Source organism: Abramis brama (genome assembly GCF_963993115.1).
Source record: "Abramis brama genome assembly, chromosome: 8".
Taxonomy (NCBI): Eukaryota; Metazoa; Chordata; class Actinopteri; order Cypriniformes; family Leuciscidae; genus Abramis; species Abramis brama.
The window spans coordinates 34,664,282-34,685,358 of NC_139970.1; the positions used below are offsets into that span (position 1 = coordinate 34,664,282).

At 36.1% G+C, this 21,077-nt stretch overlaps 1 protein-coding gene across 2 annotated transcripts in view; it reads right to left on the reverse strand.

Annotated features, from left to right (window-relative positions):
- The window catches only part of adcy5 (adenylate cyclase 5), an 88,556-nt gene that overhangs the window by 12,822 nt on the left and 54,657 nt on the right, over positions 1 to 21,077 (reverse strand). For both annotated transcript variants that reach the window (XM_084122325.1, XM_084122324.1), the window contains exons 3-9: positions 20,352 to 20,473; positions 10,736 to 10,847; positions 9,389 to 9,516; positions 6,093 to 6,251; positions 4,514 to 4,655; positions 4,066 to 4,203; positions 576 to 598 (exon numbers count right to left, since the gene is read on the reverse strand). In XM_084122325.1, the coding sequence (XP_083978451.1) occupies positions 576 to 598; positions 4,066 to 4,203; positions 4,514 to 4,655; positions 6,093 to 6,251; positions 9,389 to 9,516; positions 10,736 to 10,847; positions 20,352 to 20,473 (824 nt within the window). The remainder of the gene's footprint in view (positions 1 to 575; positions 599 to 4,065; positions 4,204 to 4,513; positions 4,656 to 6,092; positions 6,252 to 9,388; positions 9,517 to 10,735; positions 10,848 to 20,351; positions 20,474 to 21,077) is intronic.

Consider the following 21,077-nt stretch of genomic DNA (forward strand, 5'->3'; position numbering starts at 1 on the left):
AAAGTATTTGAAACTTAAGCTAGCAAGGAGTGTGGAAATCATCATATAAACCAAAGACAATGGGTTTGTAAGTTAAGGTTTGATTATTAATTGCCTACAGAAGCAAACTGGTTTGCATATCTGTCCTCACACCTTTTGATATCTGCTGACTAGTTAATAAGACAAGCACAGCGATGCATGCATAAGCATCAAGAGAGCCAGGATTCCAGGTCTTAAAAGCAAACTTTTCAACACTACTGTAAAAGCGATGGAAATGCTCACACTATGTGCACATGCTGATTAGTTCATTGGTAGTTCATTTACATTTTAATATATATTTTAGTAAGATATTTGGTCACACTTTAGATTAGGGTCCAATTCTCCCTTTAACGTACTATTAACTATGACTTTTGCCTCAGTAATCTCCTAATTACTGCTTATTAATAGTTAGTAAGGTAGTTGTTAAGTTTAGGTATTGGGTAGGATTAAGAGACATAGAATATGGCCATGCAGAATAAAGCATTAATATGTGTTTTATAAGTACTAATAAACAGCCAATATCCAAGTAATATGCATGTTATGTTCCATATACTCACTTGTCTTTAGGATCCTCAAATCCCTGCAACAAAATTGGAAGAGAAAATGCATTATACATCAACGCAGAATGAAAGAGCATTAGAATATCTGCATTTGTACAGTCAGCACAACAGTGACTCCTTCTGGAAAACTTCAACAAAAACAGGGCAAGAAAGCTTCATAATTATAGGGGATTAGCGAATTCAAAAGCATTTTTTCCTGGAAGATGTTTGGAACACATTCTTCTTTTTGTGTTTGAGTATATATATATATATATATATGAATAAAACTCAAAAAACAAAACATGATTTTCCCAGCACTCCATTCCAAAACAAGTCCCTACATCCCACACATAAATCTCGATTCATTTATTTTACTGTCATAGAGCACATATGAGACCAGTGACAGTTACAAGAGTTAAAGAAGGGAGGGATTGGGGAGTAAAATAAATATATAATATTTAGGACGATCATTTATGGACAACCTCCGCAACATTGTAACACCGAGAGCTGCTGTGAGACTGAGGATTAAATATTACTGATTTAACCAAACACATGATGACTAACATTGTGTATAATCAAGCTGAGAGCTGATTCTGTTTAGGGTTAAAAGTTAAAATTCAGACCCCAATGAGAACAGAAGTAAACAGAGCTGGCTAATGAGGCATTGATTTATCATGGTAGGACATGGGAAACACGAAGAGGAAATCAAATAGGCACATGTTGTGCATGTGCTTTAGCAGTTGGTGTTTTGTCTTTTCCTTTGGGGTTTTAACTATGATTTCACAGAAACATTAAAAGTTACAAAACTTAGTGAACAGCCTGCCTACTGCCTACAAAGACAGCTGCCATTGATTTGGAATGCTTTACACAAACAGCACGAGACATTCAACATTTTATTTCAACAGTGTTTGAGATTATGTTTCTAAGCTAACGACAACTCTCTAATATGCATAAAAATATACAGCACATACAAATGTCGGGTAATATATATATATATATATATAAATATATTAAAAAATTAAAAATAAAATTAAAAAAACATCAGATATGTGGGTCAAGGAACAGTCTGAATGTTCCCATTAGATATCAAATGACCGTTTTAATGGTCATTTCTAACCACTAAACATTAAATTATGGGAGTAAAAATCATCCATGGGACAAGTTGCTAGATGCATAATAATAGTCAGTAAATTTATAGTCTCAGTAGACTTAGATGCACTCCCACACACAGGCTTCCATCCATGTATTCACTCGACAGAGACTATGACCCAGTCAGTATGTTTATGTGTTACACCATTTGTTTCTCTCCTTGGACAGAGCAACATATTCTGGGTCAACTCAAGCCTCTAGACAATACAACAGACAAAAATAGGTGCTATTGTTATTATGAAACAGATATTCTGCTCATCAGAATACACCGCATGTTTATTTGCCTTCATCAATGCTCAGTATTTATGTAGGCGTGGATAGATATCTGGCAATAACATGCCAGCCCGGCAGGATATATCGGACAGGATTATCTGTGCCACTATCACCACCAAATGCAATTGCAGAAATAATTACAAACAGGTTCCCCCCATTTGCTGTTGGTTGGACAAACAGCACTGATTTAGCCAATGTTGCTGAGTTATGCTGTTCAGGATGCTTAAACCAAGGGGTTTACTGCTACCCTCTGCTGATAGATGCTGTAACTACACCATTTATTTTTTTAAACATTCAAAAGATGCTGCCTATCATTCAAAAGTTTGGGGTCGGTAAATAAGTCTTTACTGTTCACCAAGGCTGCATTTATTTGATCAAAAATACAGTAAAAACAGTAATCGTGAAATATTATTACATTTTAAAATGACTGTTTTCGATGACAAAGCTGAATTTTCCAAGTAGGTCTCTGCAGGACGGTAATAGGAGTTACCAGATCAGTGGGCGGGGCCATAAACAGAGGGGTGTTTTCGACAGCGTTACCTAATTTTCCCACGTCACAGTGTGGGTAGGGTTTAGGGGTGGGGTCGGGGGAAGGGCATCATTTTCATTGCATGATTTGTAAACATTCACCTGTATGAAAACACCCACAAATTTAGAAACGCCCACTTTTGTTCTGCAGAGACCCCATATTCAGATTTTCAGCATCATTACTCCAGTCTTCAGTGTCACATGATCCTTCAGAAATCATTCTAATATGGTGATTTTCTGCTCAAGAAACATTTATTATTATCGTTAATGTTGAAATCAGTTGTTTTGTTTAATATTTTTGTGTAAACTGTGATACAATTTTTTTAATATTTAAAAGAACAGCATTTGAAACAGCATTTTTTAAAGAACTTACTGACCACAAACTTTTGAAAGTGTTTTTCATGACAGTATAGCATATTTATGTTGGAATATTCAGTGTTGGGGAGTAACTAGTTACATGTAAAGGCTCATATCTAATAAAAGAAAATTAGCGGCGTTACCTAATTTAATTGCAAAATAAATGTAACTGTAATCAGTTACAGTTACTGAGGAAAAAAAAGTGTCATTAAATTACAGTTACTTATGAAAATGTTAACAATTACAAGGGGTTGCATCTGAATATTTTCGGTAAAAAGCTAGGATATGTTGAATAATATTAATTTGTTGCTTTGCCTGTTTTTGATGTGCACAAAGCCTCCTGCCATTTAAAGGCCGTTTAGTAAAGCTCTTGTTTGAAATTGCAGCGCTATTTTTTGAATTTGCATAAATGTATGAATTTGCAGTTTAACCCTGCCTGGTTTAAATGTTTGAAAATGATTAACGGTTTAAAACATTAGTTAGAAATTTAAAAAAGCAATCAGAAAGTAAACACTTACATTAAGAAAGTAATTGAAATAGTTACACTACTTATTACATTTTAAATAGGGTAACTTGTAATCTGTAACCTATTACATTTCCAAAGTAACCTTCCCAACACTGGGAATATTTTAAATCATAAACTTGGATTGGAAAAAGTGTAGACATCTATGACAACTGATTTTGATTGATTTGACAACTCAATTTGAAGTGTGTCAGTTGTAGAAAGAACAAGTTAGGCTGGTTTTCTGTGTTCTTTCTTACTATGTTAACTAAGATGAGAAGGAACAGGTGATTCAGACAAAAAAATAAAAGGGTATTCCCATGGAGTGCACAGGAACTAATTGCTGGTTCCACTTTGCCTGATTAAATCCCTCAGGGCGATATGTGAGGCAGTCCAGCTTTATTTAATTAGAGTGCTGTTCCCTTCGGGTTCCAGAGCCGGGGAAAAGCAGAGAACTGAATGAAAGAACAGGGACTACACAAAGGGCAGAAGGCCCTTTACATGTGACTCTAAAGCAATGTCCTTGGGATTGTTTTGGCTTAGTTAACACATGGTACAAAAAGCCTCCCCTGTCAAAGGCCTTATCCTCCAACAGAGGCGGTAATGGGTTTTAGACATGGCAATTAGAGTAAATGCAAACCAACTGTTTTTCAACAATCAGATAATGTTCTCATCCTTTCAAAAGTGTAGCTTCCTCACCATCCTCTTCATCTCCTTGGAAACCTGATTGCCACCCAGGTGATTGTAGAAGGGCCGGTCGGTCCAGTGAGTGCTATTATGAGTGACAGAGTTGGTGCGTTGCCGGTTCATCTTAGCAATCATGGCCTTTTCTTCTTTCTGTGAAGGGAAATATAAAACCTTTTTTAGAGCATAGTCATTAACTAGCTTGTCTTTTGACGTCACATTTCCCTGAATTTATCTATGCAGCTACTTTGCATTCATCAACTGCCCTGCATCATGCCAGTCATGCATTTGTTGAGCACTAGGTGTTTCTGCTTTAAAAGGATTTTCATATTAACAGAGAATCATAGCTTGTCAAACCCACGTGTTGTTAATGTGCTATTCAAAATACACAAGAGCAAGAACACTCTAAAACGTATTAATTCACCTGAATTTATTATAAAATTGGACTGATATGGATTCTCACCCGTTTTTGACTGCAGCCCACAATGAGGTAGGTTTCAATGTTGTGCTTCTTGAGATAGATATTTCTTTCTCCACCAAATCCAGGTTCCACATCATAATCCCCATTCAGGTAGTTCAGGGTAGCCTTGGTGATGTGGATACGCCTGAGATGGTAAAAACAACTTTCACGTGGCAGGAAGTTGCCCTGAACTCAGTCAAAAGCGGCACATTCAAATTGGAATACTGATGTACTGAATACTGAGTATGTACCGCTACTTACTGTATACACATCATTTTCTTTTATTAGATATGAGCCATTTTCACATGGATTTTGATTGGAAATATATGAATATGTTTAGCTGTATTGGAAAGTGTTTCTTATTTGACTGTTATGTGATACAATTATTTCCTTCATGTTCATGTTACAAATAGTACTTAAATACACAGTATGTATCTGACATATTTAATGTCAAATATACTGTACTTAATCACATGAAATTCAAAATAAACATTTAATGCAAAGACTGAAAGTGAAACGTGCATTTCTCCATATGAAAACCAATAAGACAATTACTTAATAAAATATAGCTAAAACTATTTAAATAAATGTATAAATGGCTCAAAAATAAAACACACACATTTATACAAATAATTAACTTAAAACACAAAACTGTTGACTGTTAAGCCCATTGTGTAGACCTCAGTCATCCCTGAAAACTAAATTAATGATTAATATTAATGATATCTTTTGATACAAACAAACAAAAGTATGAGTGTTCATAATTTATATTCTTTGATAATAAATACAAAGCATACAGTAACTTCTTCACTTTGCATAACATTTTTATTTTGAATTTAACTGGATTAAATACAATATATTTGACATTAAATAAATGTCCATTCTCTATGACTTAAGTAATATTTGTAACAAAACAAAGGAAATAATACTATCACATAATCCAGTCAAATGGGAAACATTTTTCAGATCTAATAAAAGAAAATTACGTGTTCTGCAGCTGGATATATCTCATGTACCATTTTTATAGTGTGTGAAACAGAACACATTATGGAGCACTTACTCTTTTGGAAAATAAAACGTTTATTTTCGCCATTAAAGAAAAAAGAAAAGTTGATTGGATTGTGGGAGCACTATGCATAATTACATAATATATAATATAACATAATATTATGAATCGAACAGTACCTGTTCTGGCATAGTTGTTTTTTATAATTATATAATTTTTCATTTAATTTATATATATAATATTCTCTATTTCGTGTTGATGTTTATTTTTAGAAAATTGCAAAAATCACACCTTTTATGATTTGAAGTATATTTAGACATTTTGGTAGTAGTAGTAAATCAGTCAGGTATTACATTCAGACAGAAATACTATGCATAGTATACATACTACAGAAAGCAGTATGCTAGTATGTAATCCGAACAAAACTATGATGAAGAAAGATAACTGGAGAGACACTTAGAGACATGTCTGATCATATCTTGCATTTTCAGATTTTAAAAGTGAAGAGACTCAAGGAGTTAAGGTGAGAAAACATGACCAAAAAAATTAATAAAAATCCAAAGTTCATGAACCCACCCTGCTTCGCCCCCAGCTTCCATGTGATTGGCCAAGGTGACATCGTTGGACCAGACATCAAACTGCCACTTCCTTAATCCCAGCACCCCGCAGTGGACGCGCCCGCTGTGTATACCCACACGCATGTTGACGTTGACCCCAGTGACTTCCCTCACCAACCTGAAGCACAAAGACAAAAAATGTAGATATACCTGCTGTTATTTTTGTGAATCATATATTTTTATACCATGCATCAACAATATGCTGAATTTGAACTCTGAAGGTGATACTAAAGAACTGTGAAAGCTGTTTAGATGTAAACTTTGTTGAAGCATGTGGGAAGAATGACATAAGTTCTGTCACATTATATTTAAGTTGTCCTCTAGTCAAGGAGACATTTAAAACTACTAAACTTGGTATCAGCAATCAATTGAAATGAGAAGAATTCAAATGTGTCCCAAAAAGAATGTCCGGGGGAATCTGTGAACAATTGACTTATTCAGAAGAAAAAAGAAAAAAATAGTATATATATAAGCTTTTGAGTAAGTTATAAGTGGGCTAAATTTGTGATAATTTTCTCTTTGCTAGTTTTCCCTGTCCAATTTACCAGTATTTCCTACATTTTGACCCTGGCACACTTTATCCCACAGCTACCATTTTAATATATGACATAATTCATAACCTTACCCAGTGACACACTCATCTCACTTTATGAAAAAGTCATAAGGTGGATTAGCGCTTCCTGAAATGCACCTTTCCGCTCAGCACATCAACAAGTTAACACAGCACATTCTGATCCCGACATCACACAGCAAACAAGCCATCAAACTCCTTTGAACATTGAGGGCGACAGGCAAGTCTGCGGAAAATAGTCTCGTCCTGTGATGGGGCGCTGGGGCCGCTGGCTGCAGCTCAGAGAAACACAGACACGTGCTCATTGGAGCAGAAAGCCAGTCACTGCCATTCCAGCCTTAACAAACAACTGCTCAGAGATACTGAACATTAGAGAAGTCAGGCCTGTGGACACGTTCACATGCACGCAAGACAAATAACTTGGAAACAACTCAATTAAGAGATGACTGACCTGACCAATTAGAAGAGCAGGACAAACCCACAGAGGGTAAGTCAAAGTTTCTAGAAAAAAAAACGTAATGCTTATAACAGTTTAGTCACGATTAGTAAGGCAAGTAAATAAGATTAAGTGTTCTCTCTCAGCTCAGCCTTTCTGTGAACCTTCATACAGTCCCGTAATAGCCGCACTTTCCATGAACAGGGGACAAAATAGGGCCTGAAACTCCTAAAAAAGCATTTTTGTTCAGTCAGTTAGTCAGTGCAAAGATGCACCTTCCGAACCTTCAGAAGATGTTGATCAATGTACGGTACATTTCAAAGGAATTCAAATGAAATATTATTGAGCAGATTTATTTTAGGTTTGCAAATTTGTAACCCTGTTGTCAAAATGTCTAAATATAGTTTAGGAATTTGCAATTTTCTAGAAATAAATATCAAAGGAAAAAAGGAATAAGGGAAAACAATTTTTGGAGGTCTCCTACAACAGGTTTACATCCATCAAAGGTCAAATACTGTATGCTTTCACTTTCTCATAATATACATTGCACATCACCACATTTTTTCAATGATTCTCAAACGACTCATCCGATGATCCAGTCTCTCTAAATCCCTCCTATCTGCGAGCCTACTCTGATTGGTCTACCACCTACAGCGCTTTTCATAACTGAATTTCAGTTCCAGAGGCTTCCTAAAGCTCAGCAACTGTGCACACTGTAAAAACAGTAACAATGGCATCAATCTTACCATATCAATCCGAGGGCGGGTCCGAAGATGAAACACTGGAAGAACTAGTTATTCAACCCGAACCTCCATCACAAGGATGTCTTGAGCAGGACGTTTCTCAGTGATACGCTACTCAGTTTGATGTACATTATGAGATGTTGCAGCTGTAATTCCCCACCATCAGTATTAACAAGTGTATGTCCATCAACAAACAGATGTGCATGTTTCAAATTTATTGTGGCGCACATGTGGGAACTGCATCAATAACAGTGCATACGTTAGCAGAGCACTAACGTGAATGAGTGATGTAACATTAAAGTTTGTAAAACGAATCTTGCTCAATCCTTTATCTTTACTCAAAGTAGTAAGAACGACAGACAATCTGCATTAATTGACAGTTTTAGGTAATAGTGAGCCCACAGCTGATTTGCAGAACTATTTCAGTAAGACAGTAATAACATGAGTTAATCAGACACCTACACAATATAAAACACAAAACTACGTATTTTGAACACCCGGTAGAAAACATATACATTAATAATTAATAATTCTTACAGGTGCAATTCTGAGAAGCAAGTTGGTCCAAATAAAGTGGGGACTGTCCCATCTTTAACGGATAGGCGTTTTGTAAATCCCATTTAGACCTCACAGAGATTTGAGATGCAATCGTCTAAAGGTTATACTGCTGTTGTATCGCTGTGGTAATTTTAACCACTTTGGAAGTGTTCACAAAGAGTATTTGCTTTTTCGTTGTTTGAGGGTAGCCAATGACCATAATTAGACCATAGACCTAATTAAGGCATTAGGCAATTGTGTTACACAGTGACATCGCGGAAGTGGGATTCGAATTACTGACGACTCGTTTAGGCTGTTCAGAGTTGATTCTATCTTTTGAGAGACAATGACTTTATGTATGGTGCACTTTTGACTTCACAATGTGGCGAGCAGGACCAGGACGAGGCCGAGGGCCGTGATTGATAATGAGCGACACCTGCGTGACGCACCAGTCTCGTATCTCTCACGGAGGAGCGGAAGCATAAAAGGAGGAGCGACGACGACGAAGGACGAGAGAGGCCAGGCCTGGATTTTATTTGACATTTTGTTTGTTTTATGTGGCAGCAGTCGTCCGTGAGGGACTGCTGCCTTTACTTTCGTTTCGTATTTGTTTATTTTACATTTATTTTAAGTCTTTGAATGTTTCTAAGTCGCCTCCTTCTTCCCATAACATCTAACCTTGCTACACACAACTTTGCAGATCTTTTACATTCACAGACAGCTACATTACACATTGCATGAAAGGTAATATTCTAAAAAGCATAATGAAGCACTTCAAGGGAGGAAACCATACTATGATAATAATGACAGATTTGTATGGGACATCAAAGTGTGTCTATATTCGTGGAAAGTGTCAGGTCCTGCTTCACCATAGCGTCTCTTTTGTGTCTCCCGGGAGGCATTTAAAACAAGACACAAAAGCCTGGTTGTTCCTGTCTGACGAACAGAAGCAACACTGTAATACTCACGAGATTGCTTCGATCATGTCCACACCCATCTCCACGCAGCAGTGCGCATGGTCGGCACGGGCCTCGGGCAGCCCCGACACGCAGTAGTAGCAGTCGCCCAGGATCTTAATCCGCAGACAGTGATTCTCCTGCAGACACACAGAGAATGACCAAATAGTAAAAAAGATTGGGCTGGTGTAAACGGTCAACACATTTTGGCTGTTCGAGCTACTGTAGTTCACCATGTTTGCATTAGTTTCTATAACACCTTCACTCAAAGGTGAAATCACTTAATAGTCATCAGAGTCTGATACTGGTAATCTCATACAGGGAATGTGTTACATATAGCCTTTCCGCCATTAAAGCCCCTTCACATACCGCACATGGTTTTTCCTTTTAAGGGTGCGGATTTTCACAGGGATTTATATGATTTATGAAGACAAAACAAACTCAAAACCCCAAATGGCTGTTCCCAAATGGCTTACAAAAAGGTCAGATATTAATCTGTGTCTACAGTGTATTTTTTATGTAGTAAATTTGGCATCCCACTATCATGAATTCAAAAATCTAACCCAATTTGTCCTGATATTTTGCTTGGAAAACATGAGTAGTCACAACAGAAAGTTTAAAAAAGGCAATATAATATTTTTTAAAATAAAATAAATAAATAAAATTCTGTCCTTATTGGTTAAAGTGTGTTTTTGCATTCTTTTTGAAGCTCGAGACAAAAGAACAAGAATGTCCTTTAAACATTGGAAGGAACATGAGGTTGAATAAATAATGACAGAAATTAGAGGAGAAAGAGAAGAAGCCAGTGAAGAGCAGAAGAGGAAGCCTTGGGCTGAGCACAGGACTTACAGCAGCAGGCCTGGGTCTTATGACAGCCACCTGAATGTCACCCCAGTGTATGCCTTGATTTAACCCGCTGCCTGTACAACAACCTCTATTGTTGACAATCAGGGCGAAGTGCGCATGCATACTTTTTTGTGTCTTTGCTTGAAGGTTTTGGGAAGTGTGCAAACATATGAACAGACACCAGATGGTTTCCACTTTGAGCGACATCTCTCTGCAGCAGCAGAGTATATGTGCACGAATGCACGGCAACTTGGCAGCGATGAGTCACCGCCACTGGTGGAGATAACGAGGAGATAGTTGGGCTGGAAAACAGCGGGAAGCTCAGTGTGCGAAGCGTGATCACAAACACTTATTTGACAGGAGGGAGGGCCTGTCTATCCCAGTCAGCTGTGTGAGTGGGATGCAAACGGAATTAATATGATTGCATCTCAGCTTGCCACCGTGTTTTGCTTAAAAAAGGAAAAAAAGAAAAGCTGCTTGGCTGAGGGCGTGAGCTGTTCTATGGACACTTACGGCGGCTAGTTTGTCGAATCGTGCAAAGAGCTCGTTGAGGGTCATCACTAACTCCTGGGCAGTACACTGGGAAGCCAGACTGGTGAAGCCCTCAATGTCAGCAAAGAGGATACTGCGGATAGAGAGAGAGAGAGAGAAATATTAAACAAAGTTGGAGGTTTCATCAGCTATAGGCACTTTTATATCTTAGGTATTGAAAACAAACAGATTTCAGTGTTTGTCTTGTGTTTGTATGAAGGTCTCAGTAGATCCATCTTGAAACACCCTTTTTTTTTTTACCATGCCATCATCATTTATATTTACTTTCAAATACTTATTATTTATAGATTTTATTGTTTTACCCTTCTCCAAGACTTTCAATACTAAATCTGAAAATCCATAATAATATGGTTCATTATTATATAAAGATGATAAAATAATAAATAAATAAACAAATAAATTAAATATTAATTGTATGTAATTTGCTTCATTTCAAGCAAACATTTTGTCACTGTTCCGAAATCACAATCACTAACGGACCCCTTCTCAATACCAAATAAGGCATGTTATTTATATAAAATAATATTTATTGAAAATGTATATTTCAATCAACAATATTAGCCATTATAAAAGTATAAGAAGTTTGTACAATAGGAAATTACCAAGCAAACAGTTCAGACAAAAGTATAAAACCAGAGCTAGATTTCAGTTAAATAAAAATATAAAGTTATGAAACTTAACTTTGCCCTTAGCCAAATCGATTTGCTCTGGAACAAGTAAGATTAATAAGACCAAAGATTGCACAACTGATATGCCCAAAATGGAATTATACCTCGTGTTTAAACACTATCTACATAAGAGCCAGTGGCAAATTAACAAAGGACTGGCTGAGATAAATCTGTTCTCGGAGGGTGTGTGAGCTTAAACGGCTGCTTACGGCAGTTCACATCTCCAAAAACATTTTACTGTCAAATAGGCGCTATGTAAATATAAAAGTCGCATCTTTGAGGTATAAATAACTAAATTCTCGCCTAAAAAAACTTTTAAAATACATTCCGTGACACTATAGTATTTGTAAAATGATGGTGATTGCTTGTCCGCCATGACACTCTCTGTGAAACAAATCCTGTGAGCAGAGTGACACAAACAGTGAAACGGATTGGATACCGGTAGAATATCCGATAGCCAATCAGAATCGAGAACCACCAGCATTGTGGATAAAAGCATTTGCCAAATAAATAAACCCAATAAAAAAGCAGGTCATTCTCATTTATCATCTCAGGCTCTCATCCCCACACATTAGCACAGTGCACATTCACCTACAGTGTATATTACACGGTTGCCACGGTTACCTGGCTGACAATTGAAACCCTCGCCCACAGCTATTCATTTCAATTGAATTGCGAGGCAGACTTTACATAGATACAATATGAGCTAACTAATGTGATCCCAGCATCACAGCTCAATTACCATGGCAATGGCACAGCAGACAGGTTCGTTTGGGAGTGCGCACTCTCTGTAGCAATATATGACATTCACATTAAGAGAATGTTGGGCCTACAGAGACGAGAAAGTGAATAAAGAACGATATTCCCCTGTGGGAGCCGGTAACCGATATGGCTCTTCTTTGTGCACCTTGAATAAAAGACAAAACAAAACCTTGTGGGCTGTAATGAATTTTCCAATTCAATATTCATCTACAGAGCTTTTACTAAATTTACTAAATGTTGACATTGATCTAGCTTTATTCAAACAGCTCTGGGCTGGTCTGACACTCAAGCTAGCGTGACAGTAGAGAGACACTGAGGTTTGACTGAAGCCCAAGATCCGGGTGAGCGTGACCCCTCCATTCAGACTTAATATCAAAGACGATTTCCAAAAATGTTTAAAAGGGGCCCAGAAGGCAGGCTGTTCTCGAACAACAAACTCATCTCGTGATGTGCGCCACTCCCTTTTTTCGAGGCACACAGGCTGCTTGGTTCCCTGAAAAAGCCTGCTTAATGACTTTGATTGGGTGGACTTTGACACTGCAGACCTTCTACATATTTAAGACCCTGAATTTCAAACCTCAATTAAATGCTTAGATGTTTCAAATTCAGCTAAAATAGCAGCTTAACCATCTTAAACCAGCTGATTTAAACAGGCTTTTTAGACATTTCATGACCCTAAAAAAAATAAAAAAATAAATTATAAATAAAAAATGAATAATATTACATAAACAAATTGTGGTATCATTCATGTCCTTAGAACAAAGAGCAAGACGAGTTACACTGCCAAGTTAAATTTTTAATTTGTTTTGCTTCTAGTAAATAAAATCCAAAGAGACTTACAAATGAGAAATAAAACAAAGCAATTGATCCTAAGCCAAGTTTGCTCAAATCTCTAACTTTGAGTATGAACAATAGCAAGCATCAGCAATTATTTAGCACTGAGTGTATTTTAGACCTCTCATTCACTTTGTGATTATTATTATTTTTTTGCCAGATTTAATTATTCAAATTAGATTATTGGAATTGATTTGTGTCCCTTAACATGCTTCTGTCGGTTATATGATATGATTCAATGCACAAAAGAAAAAAAAGAAAAAAAACTTAACTACATTTAGCCCACTTCCTACTCCATAATGTCAATACACCATAATGAATTAATGATACCACTTCTTCATAGTAAATCAAGTGTACAAAGAACATCATGAAATTGTATTCTATTCATAGACTGAAAGCTGTCTGAAAGCTGACAAAGAAGAAGCACAGGAATCTTATTACAACAGCCCAAAAACAACTAAGCAAAAGCATCTAACAATTGTAAATTTAATTGAGCTGAATTGAATTAACTTGGAGCATACAAGGAATTTGTCATCGATACACAAGTCTCTTAGGTTCTGCCTTGAAACTAAGTCAATCAAACTAAAACAAGAACTTTGACTGTTTAGACATAAGAAAACTCTTTGTAAACCTATATTGCTATGCTTTCTCCTATACCTTTTTGTTACCTGGAAGTTGCAAAGAACTTGTCATTAGCACAAATTGGTCATTGGGGGAAGAGCCATGCGATTTTTAAGTATGTGACTTTGGAAAAAAGGTTCCTGTTGCCTCGATGTGTGCAATTTATCATAGGAGACATTCATTACTGTTCTTGAAAAGACAACTGATAAGCATGATAACTAAAAATACACATATTAGAAATACATTTTAAATGATACCCGATTAGCAGATTTAAAGGAATAGTTCACACAAAAATTAAGATTTTGTTTTTCATTTTCCAAAATATCATATTTTAGAATGACATGAGGGTGAGTGATTGATGAAAGAATTTTAATTTTCGGATGAACCAATATTTCATATTTTATTATGTAAAAGAAGCATACAGGTTTGTGACTGCATGAGGATTAGAAAATATTAAAATTATAATTGTGAGTGAACTATCCCTTTAAAAATCAACAGATATCTAACAGCACAAAAACAACATTCAAACCCTTTCTTATAGAATATAGCATGCTGAAATCCTTTTATTAGTCACAGATCAAAGGTTTCTATATAGCTGACAGATCTATTAGAGCTGCTATAAATAAAAGCTCAAATAAAAGGCCTCCCCTGGGTGGGTGGATTAAGGTTAGTTGACTCTGAAAGTAGACAGAGTGCAGTGCTCTCTGAAGGCAGGCCTTGAGCATCGGGACTGCTACGAGCATCACAGACGGATCTTTAAACCTCATTTAATCGTTAACACGGAGGTGACTCATCAGCTCCCTGCAGCCTGGACCAAAAATGTCGCTGCAGTGTGGCACAATGGCAGGGCGGCTCTTTAAAGTGAATCCAAACGCATTACAGCCTCTGGAGCATTTCTGCTGTCTATTACGAACACACTCTGGATCCTTTATTAGGTGCTGGTAATCTAGGGCTTTTAGCATGTAAACATGAGGCAAAGTATTCAATCAAATTCAGTCCTAGAAGAAAGACTAGACCGTCAGCTTTCTGGAGACCAGTAATGGCAATTATAAAGGAAAATAGCTGTGGTTAAATGTGCCAAGAAAAAACATTTGGAAATTCACATACATTTGTACATATAAGAATTTTCATATTAATTGCTTTTTATTGCCAATGTGTGAACAGCTTGTCACGAAACTTAAAAATCCAGACCTTCCTCGACTTCTAGGTTGTCTATGAAAGCATGTAGACTGATTTGTATGTGAAGGACTGACTTTTTGTCGGGAAAAACAAGAGAATGTGACGTTTACGCGCACTCCCAAGAGACCTCTCTTTCATTCCATGACACATGAAAAGAAAACGCAAGTTCAGGATAATGACGAAAGAGCTATTCTGTACTGTGTCATGCAAAAGAAAGGGCTTAATTCAAACCATAGTCTCACATAGCCAAATCTATAAACTGTAGTCTCAAATATACTTTAAAATCAAACATGATGATGGTGACTTGCAGAGCTGGTGCAAACATATCCAAATCATTATGATCAGATGCTTTCTTAACTGCTGCTTTCTCTCCGCTGTCATTTTCATTGTGCTTTTATTAGTTGTTCTGTTTATTTTTGCCATGAGTATATTGGGGCCTTTAATCACATTCAGTCTCTTGTACGTTACGTGTGCAGGAGTGTGAGCACGAGCAATATGTTTCTGTCTGCAGTTCACTTAACGGCCACCGGTGTCGCTAATGACAAGGGTTTCTGAATTCTATAGCCCCATTAGAGAACATTTAAAGGGGAACTATTATGAAAATCACTCACTGCTCTTGATTGAATAACTTTAGTAGCTTTAATAAAAATACATTTCTTGCTTCTGTTAAGCTCTGGCGAGGAGATAAACATGGCGGACTGTGTAAAGCTCACTCAGGGCAGGATCTATGCTAATGGGGCAGAGTCCACCAGCAGTTGTGGGTGGGGACTATGCAATCTGATGTCACATTGCATAGAAACTGCAAACAGATTATTCTGAGACACTGCTTATGATTTATGGGGATAAAAAAAAAAGGAGTGGGTGGATTTTTACCATTATAGGGTGGTTGTGTACACACACTGTCGACACACATTTATGTTCAAACACCATGTAAAAGTGAATTTTGCATAATAAGTCCCCTTTTAAAACACAACAAACCATATGTATGTTTTAAATATGTATATATACTGTATATAAATAACTTCTGTTTAGAATATTTAAAAAAATAAAATAATAATAAATAAATATAAAAATATATAAATATATATATATATATATATATATATATATATATATATATATATATATATATATATATATATATATATATATATATATATATATATATATATATATATACATACACACACACACACATATATATATACACACACACACATATACAAACACACATACATACACTATCATTCAATTTATTTTGAAGGAAGTCTATAATGCTCATGAATTCTGCATTTATTTTATAAAAAAATGGAGTAAAAACTGTAATATTGTGAAATATTAATTTAAAATTGTTTTCCTTTTGAATATATATTAAAATGTAATGTCAAATGGCAAAGCTGAATTTTCAGCATCATGATCCAGTGTCACATGATCTAAAATGCTGATTTGATGCTCAAGAAACAGTTTTTGTTATTATCAGTTGAAAACAATTGTGCTGCTTAATTTTTGTAGAAACTGTGATTAAAATTATTTTTTAAAGATTATTTGATGAACAGAAAGTTCAACAGAACAGCATTTATTTGAAATATAAATCTTTTGTAACAAAGTAAAAGTCTTTACTGTCACTTCTGATCAAATTAATGCGTCCTTGCTGAATAAAAGTATTAAGAATAAAGTATTATTCTCGTAGAAGCTGGTGAGATATATATTGTCTCAGTGGGGACAAAACAATAGTTCATGCCAGTAGGAATGTTAATGGATTTGTAGTGACAGCAACCCTAAGGTCAAATGTAGCTGCTCTCTGAACATACCAAATTACCATGGGAGCCAGAATAGCAAAGTGCTGACAGGGAAATTACATAATAAAATGGCAGGAAGTTTAATAAGTGGAGTGTGTAGTGGGTCAGCAACAGTCTGGTGAGGGACATCAGCATGAAAACCATTTCATCAAAAAAAAAAATTTGGCTAGAAGGAATTTTGCATGAAGTCACACTTCCTGCTTATATAACATGGCCTCTTAAATCCATCAAGGGTCACTGCTTGAGAGGTCTGACCTCTTGATCCCTCTCCCCTGAAAACGCAACGCCTGCTGCTTTCTTTTCACCCATCAGCTCTGACTCTGTAACAGATCGCAAAACCATAGTTCATACTACCTGCTCTTAATTGTTTTTACCTGTTCTATACTGTAGCTCCCTTATAGCTCTTTTCCTTCACCAGCTCAAGCTGACCCTATAATTCCTTAATTATTATATTAGATCTACAGCTGTTGTCTAAAAGCCTGTCTACAAAAGTGATTTGTAGAAAAGTACAAATTAAACAAATCAAATATTTCAAATTAAACATAAAAAACATAAGTAAAATATTTAACTCGCAACTATCATGTTTCCTTGTCTCATAAAACCATTTCGGTAACACTTATTTTAGGGTCCAATTCTCGCTATTAACTAGTTGCTTATTAGCATGTATATTACTAGGATATTGGCTTTTTATTAGTAATTAAAGCACATTTTAATGCCTTATTCTGCATGACCATATTCTACATCCCTTAATCCTACCCAATTCATACTACCTTGTTAACTATTAATAAGCAGTAATTAGGTGTTTACTGAGGCAAAAGTCATTTTTAAAAGCTAATTAATAGTGAGAATTGGACCCTAAACTACAGTGTCACCACCATTTCTAATGAATCAAATGAACTAATCCAATGCGCAGCATGCAAGGAAGTCCACTGTAAAATTAATAATATCCTGGCAGAAAATTACAGAAGTTTACAGAATTTTCCTTCAACCCTAAAACACATGCGTAAATGCAGTGGTGGACAAAGTACTCAAATCAAGTACTTGAGTAAAAGTAATACTACCTCAGTAAAAGTATTAAATACCCCTTTTAAATTTGACTCAAGTAAAGTACTAAATTAATTGACTGATTGATTAAGTAGTAAAAAGTACTCTAATGTGTGAATTCGTGAAAGTACTGATCGATGAATTTGTATTTTGTAATTTTATATATTTGCATACTTTTATATTAGTTTTATATTAAACATTTTATATAACCCTACTTCTCAACCTGGGAAGGGGGTGTTGCTGAGTTTGACATCATTATGATTTATTATGAATCGTCAAGTAGCACTACTCAGTAAGAAAGATTAGTGGATGCAGATACAATTTGCATTGATCTGCAAGTTTTATTTTATTATCACAACATTAAGGCCATAATTTACTAAACAGGGCAATTTAGCGTGAGAGCGCAAAGATGGGAGTAGAAAGTTCTGCGCGTTATCTACTGACGACGCACAAATTAAAGAGCACAGACGCAGCTGGATCATCTCCATAATGACCAACACAATCTACCACTTAGAGTCTGGTTTAAGACGTGCTTTTTTTGGGTGGTAAATAATGGTGCAAATTCCAGTAAACTGATGAGCGCAAACCTTAGTAAATCACCTAGCATGAATCATTTAAATACTCTCCTCCCATAAATTTTGCGTCTGAAATGTAAACACCTTCAAATGCATATAAAATATGGTCAGCCGGAAAAATAAGTGCTTTTCACCACTAATTTTGCACTGCGTGTCTTGAGTAAATCCTGACAGAAGTTTTTTAACGCCAAAAATGGGTTTGCGCATGGCTAAGCTGTTAGTAAATCTGGCCCTAAATATATTAAAATATCAATTTAGGTTACAGGTACTTCATGTGTGCAAACAAGTAATAAACCAAATATAATTAGTTATACTGATAGTTGCATAGGGCAAAATGCATACAATTTTAAGAAGAACGCTATGCAAACATGCTAGTTTTATATCATTTTAAACTGCTACGGAAGATGCATGGGCATTAATTTGCATTATTTTAATGTAAAAAAATTAAACAACCAAAAACCTACCCCGTTGAGATGAAATTACACATTCTGCATTCAAGCATTGCACAGTGGGCTCAAACCACTCACTTAAACAGATTAATTTCACAAACAACTGACAGTCATGACCTAAATATGATTTTCATTTACAATTATCAATCCTAGAATTTGGCATTAATAACTTACTTTTCACACCATCCGTCACACGCACACTCAAGCTCAGAGGATCTCCTGGTTCTTGGCTCATTTTGAGTCAGACTTGTGAATTCACCGAATCGTTAACTGGAGACTCGCTCTGAACAGATCACTGAATCAGAGTTGTTGACTCGAGAACAGCAGCAATCAGATCAGTCCAATTTTTCATTCCTCCAGCAGAACTCCCAGCCTCCTCTTCCCATTATAGTGTGGGTTTTGTTCAAGAGCAAATACTCAGATACAGACATTGTTATATAACCGTCCTCAGCAATTAAACTACTGGGTTCTCTAGTAACACACTTATCAATATTCCACTTAGCAAGATATCGCTTGGCTGCACACTTACATAATTCCTCTGATCATGAAGCCTGTTTGGTTGGGGGCTTTACTGGAAAAGGAAAACAGACAGACCCTCGACTGCACACAAGTCTCACAAACCTCAAGTTCATGTTGCACTTTGTTGCTGTAGTCTATCTGCCATTTGATTATAGAAAAGGGCTGGCAGAGAGTATCAAACCCCAACAGCCATTAAAACACAGGAGGTCACCAAGTCTCTGTGCTGTTGTTTTCTAGTAGGCGCTGCTCTGCTGATTGGCTGATCGCTATTGATGTCACACCTAAACTCAGGATAAAAACCTAAGTTGACAGAGAAAGTTGATGATCAGCGTCATGGTACCAACAAAGCCTGATTGGATTGGTTTGGTTTTGTCAACTCAAAACTAATCCTGTAACCCTGAGTGTGTTCAACTTCCATCATGGTACAGGCCCCAGATTTAGAATTTTAACACTAAGTACATTAGAAGCAAACTCAAGTCTTCACAAGACAAAAGCTGAAGAACAAATCAAAGATCAACTTGAAAGAAAGAAACAACAGGTTACACCTAATAAGGCCTCTTGTGATCGTGAGTGTCCTAACTAGCCTGGTGCTGTGGAAGTCAACTTTTAATGAGTGGGAATGTGTCTGGAGATGTCCAGAAGAGCTGTCGGGACGCATGGATGGTCAGTTGGAGATAGAGATGAGCCAGTGTTCTCATCTCTAAATCCACAAGAGGGTGCAATATCTAATGCTTATCAGAATTATAAGACACTTACAAGCTCTGTTCCAAAAACCTAGAGAGCTGCTTATCAAGACAGCATTTAATCTGAGACAACACAGCATATGTTCCATAAATATAAAAAGAATTCATTCATTTAATAATAAGGAAACTGTATCATGTTACTTTAGCATGTTAACAGGTGCAGATTTTGTGTTCGCTTATGAGGTTCCATTTTCAATTACCAAGAAGGTAACTGTCTATGAGGGAAGCTCACTAGGTTTTAGAACAGAAATAAGCACTCAACCTTAATAAGTGTTAACATAAATGGCTTAAAAATATTTGTAATGATTATTGCAGGCTTTAAAGGTGCTTTGAGGTGTAAACACTGACTACCATATTTCAGGCTATTTGAGGAGTCACTCTTACCTCACATTGTCATGCTTTTGAATATAGATCTTGTGGAACATCATATCCTCTTGTTTGGCATTTATGTCGGCTTTCATCTCCATGGCGACATGTCGAGGAAGCACAGACAGGAGAAGGCGTTCCTGCAAATGATGACAGTGATGGTAAGGGGGAAAAGAGGGGAAAGACACAAACAAAGAGAGAAACAAAGACATCGTATCATAGTATCAAGGCATGGTATCATCTCAATATTTCTGCCATACTGTCAAGAAAAGAGCAAACTAAAGGACACTGCAGAAAATTACATGAATTCTACTTTAGTCCTACACCACTAGTACTGTGGTAGCATGGTACAGTGATAGTATCAGATGCTAACGTCATGGTATTTCTATAGATAGATAGATAGATAGATAGATACATTTTCCCTCGATTTATTTGATTTTAATTTATTTGATATAGGCTATTATTTAATTGTATATTTATTTATTTTAATGTATATAGTAACTAAAACAGCTTTCTTTTTTTAGTTACTATATAAATGCAAATAAAAAAAATCAAATAAAAAGCACCAAAAATAAATAAATAAATAAATAAACGAATGAAATTTCATGTTCCATATATTAAAAATATTACACTAACTGTGGAAGGATAATAGTTATTTAATACTGGTAAATTATCTAGAGGCCATGCTGTTATTTTTGAAAGACTTGATATGAAAAAATAACATATCACGTTTGTCGAAATAAT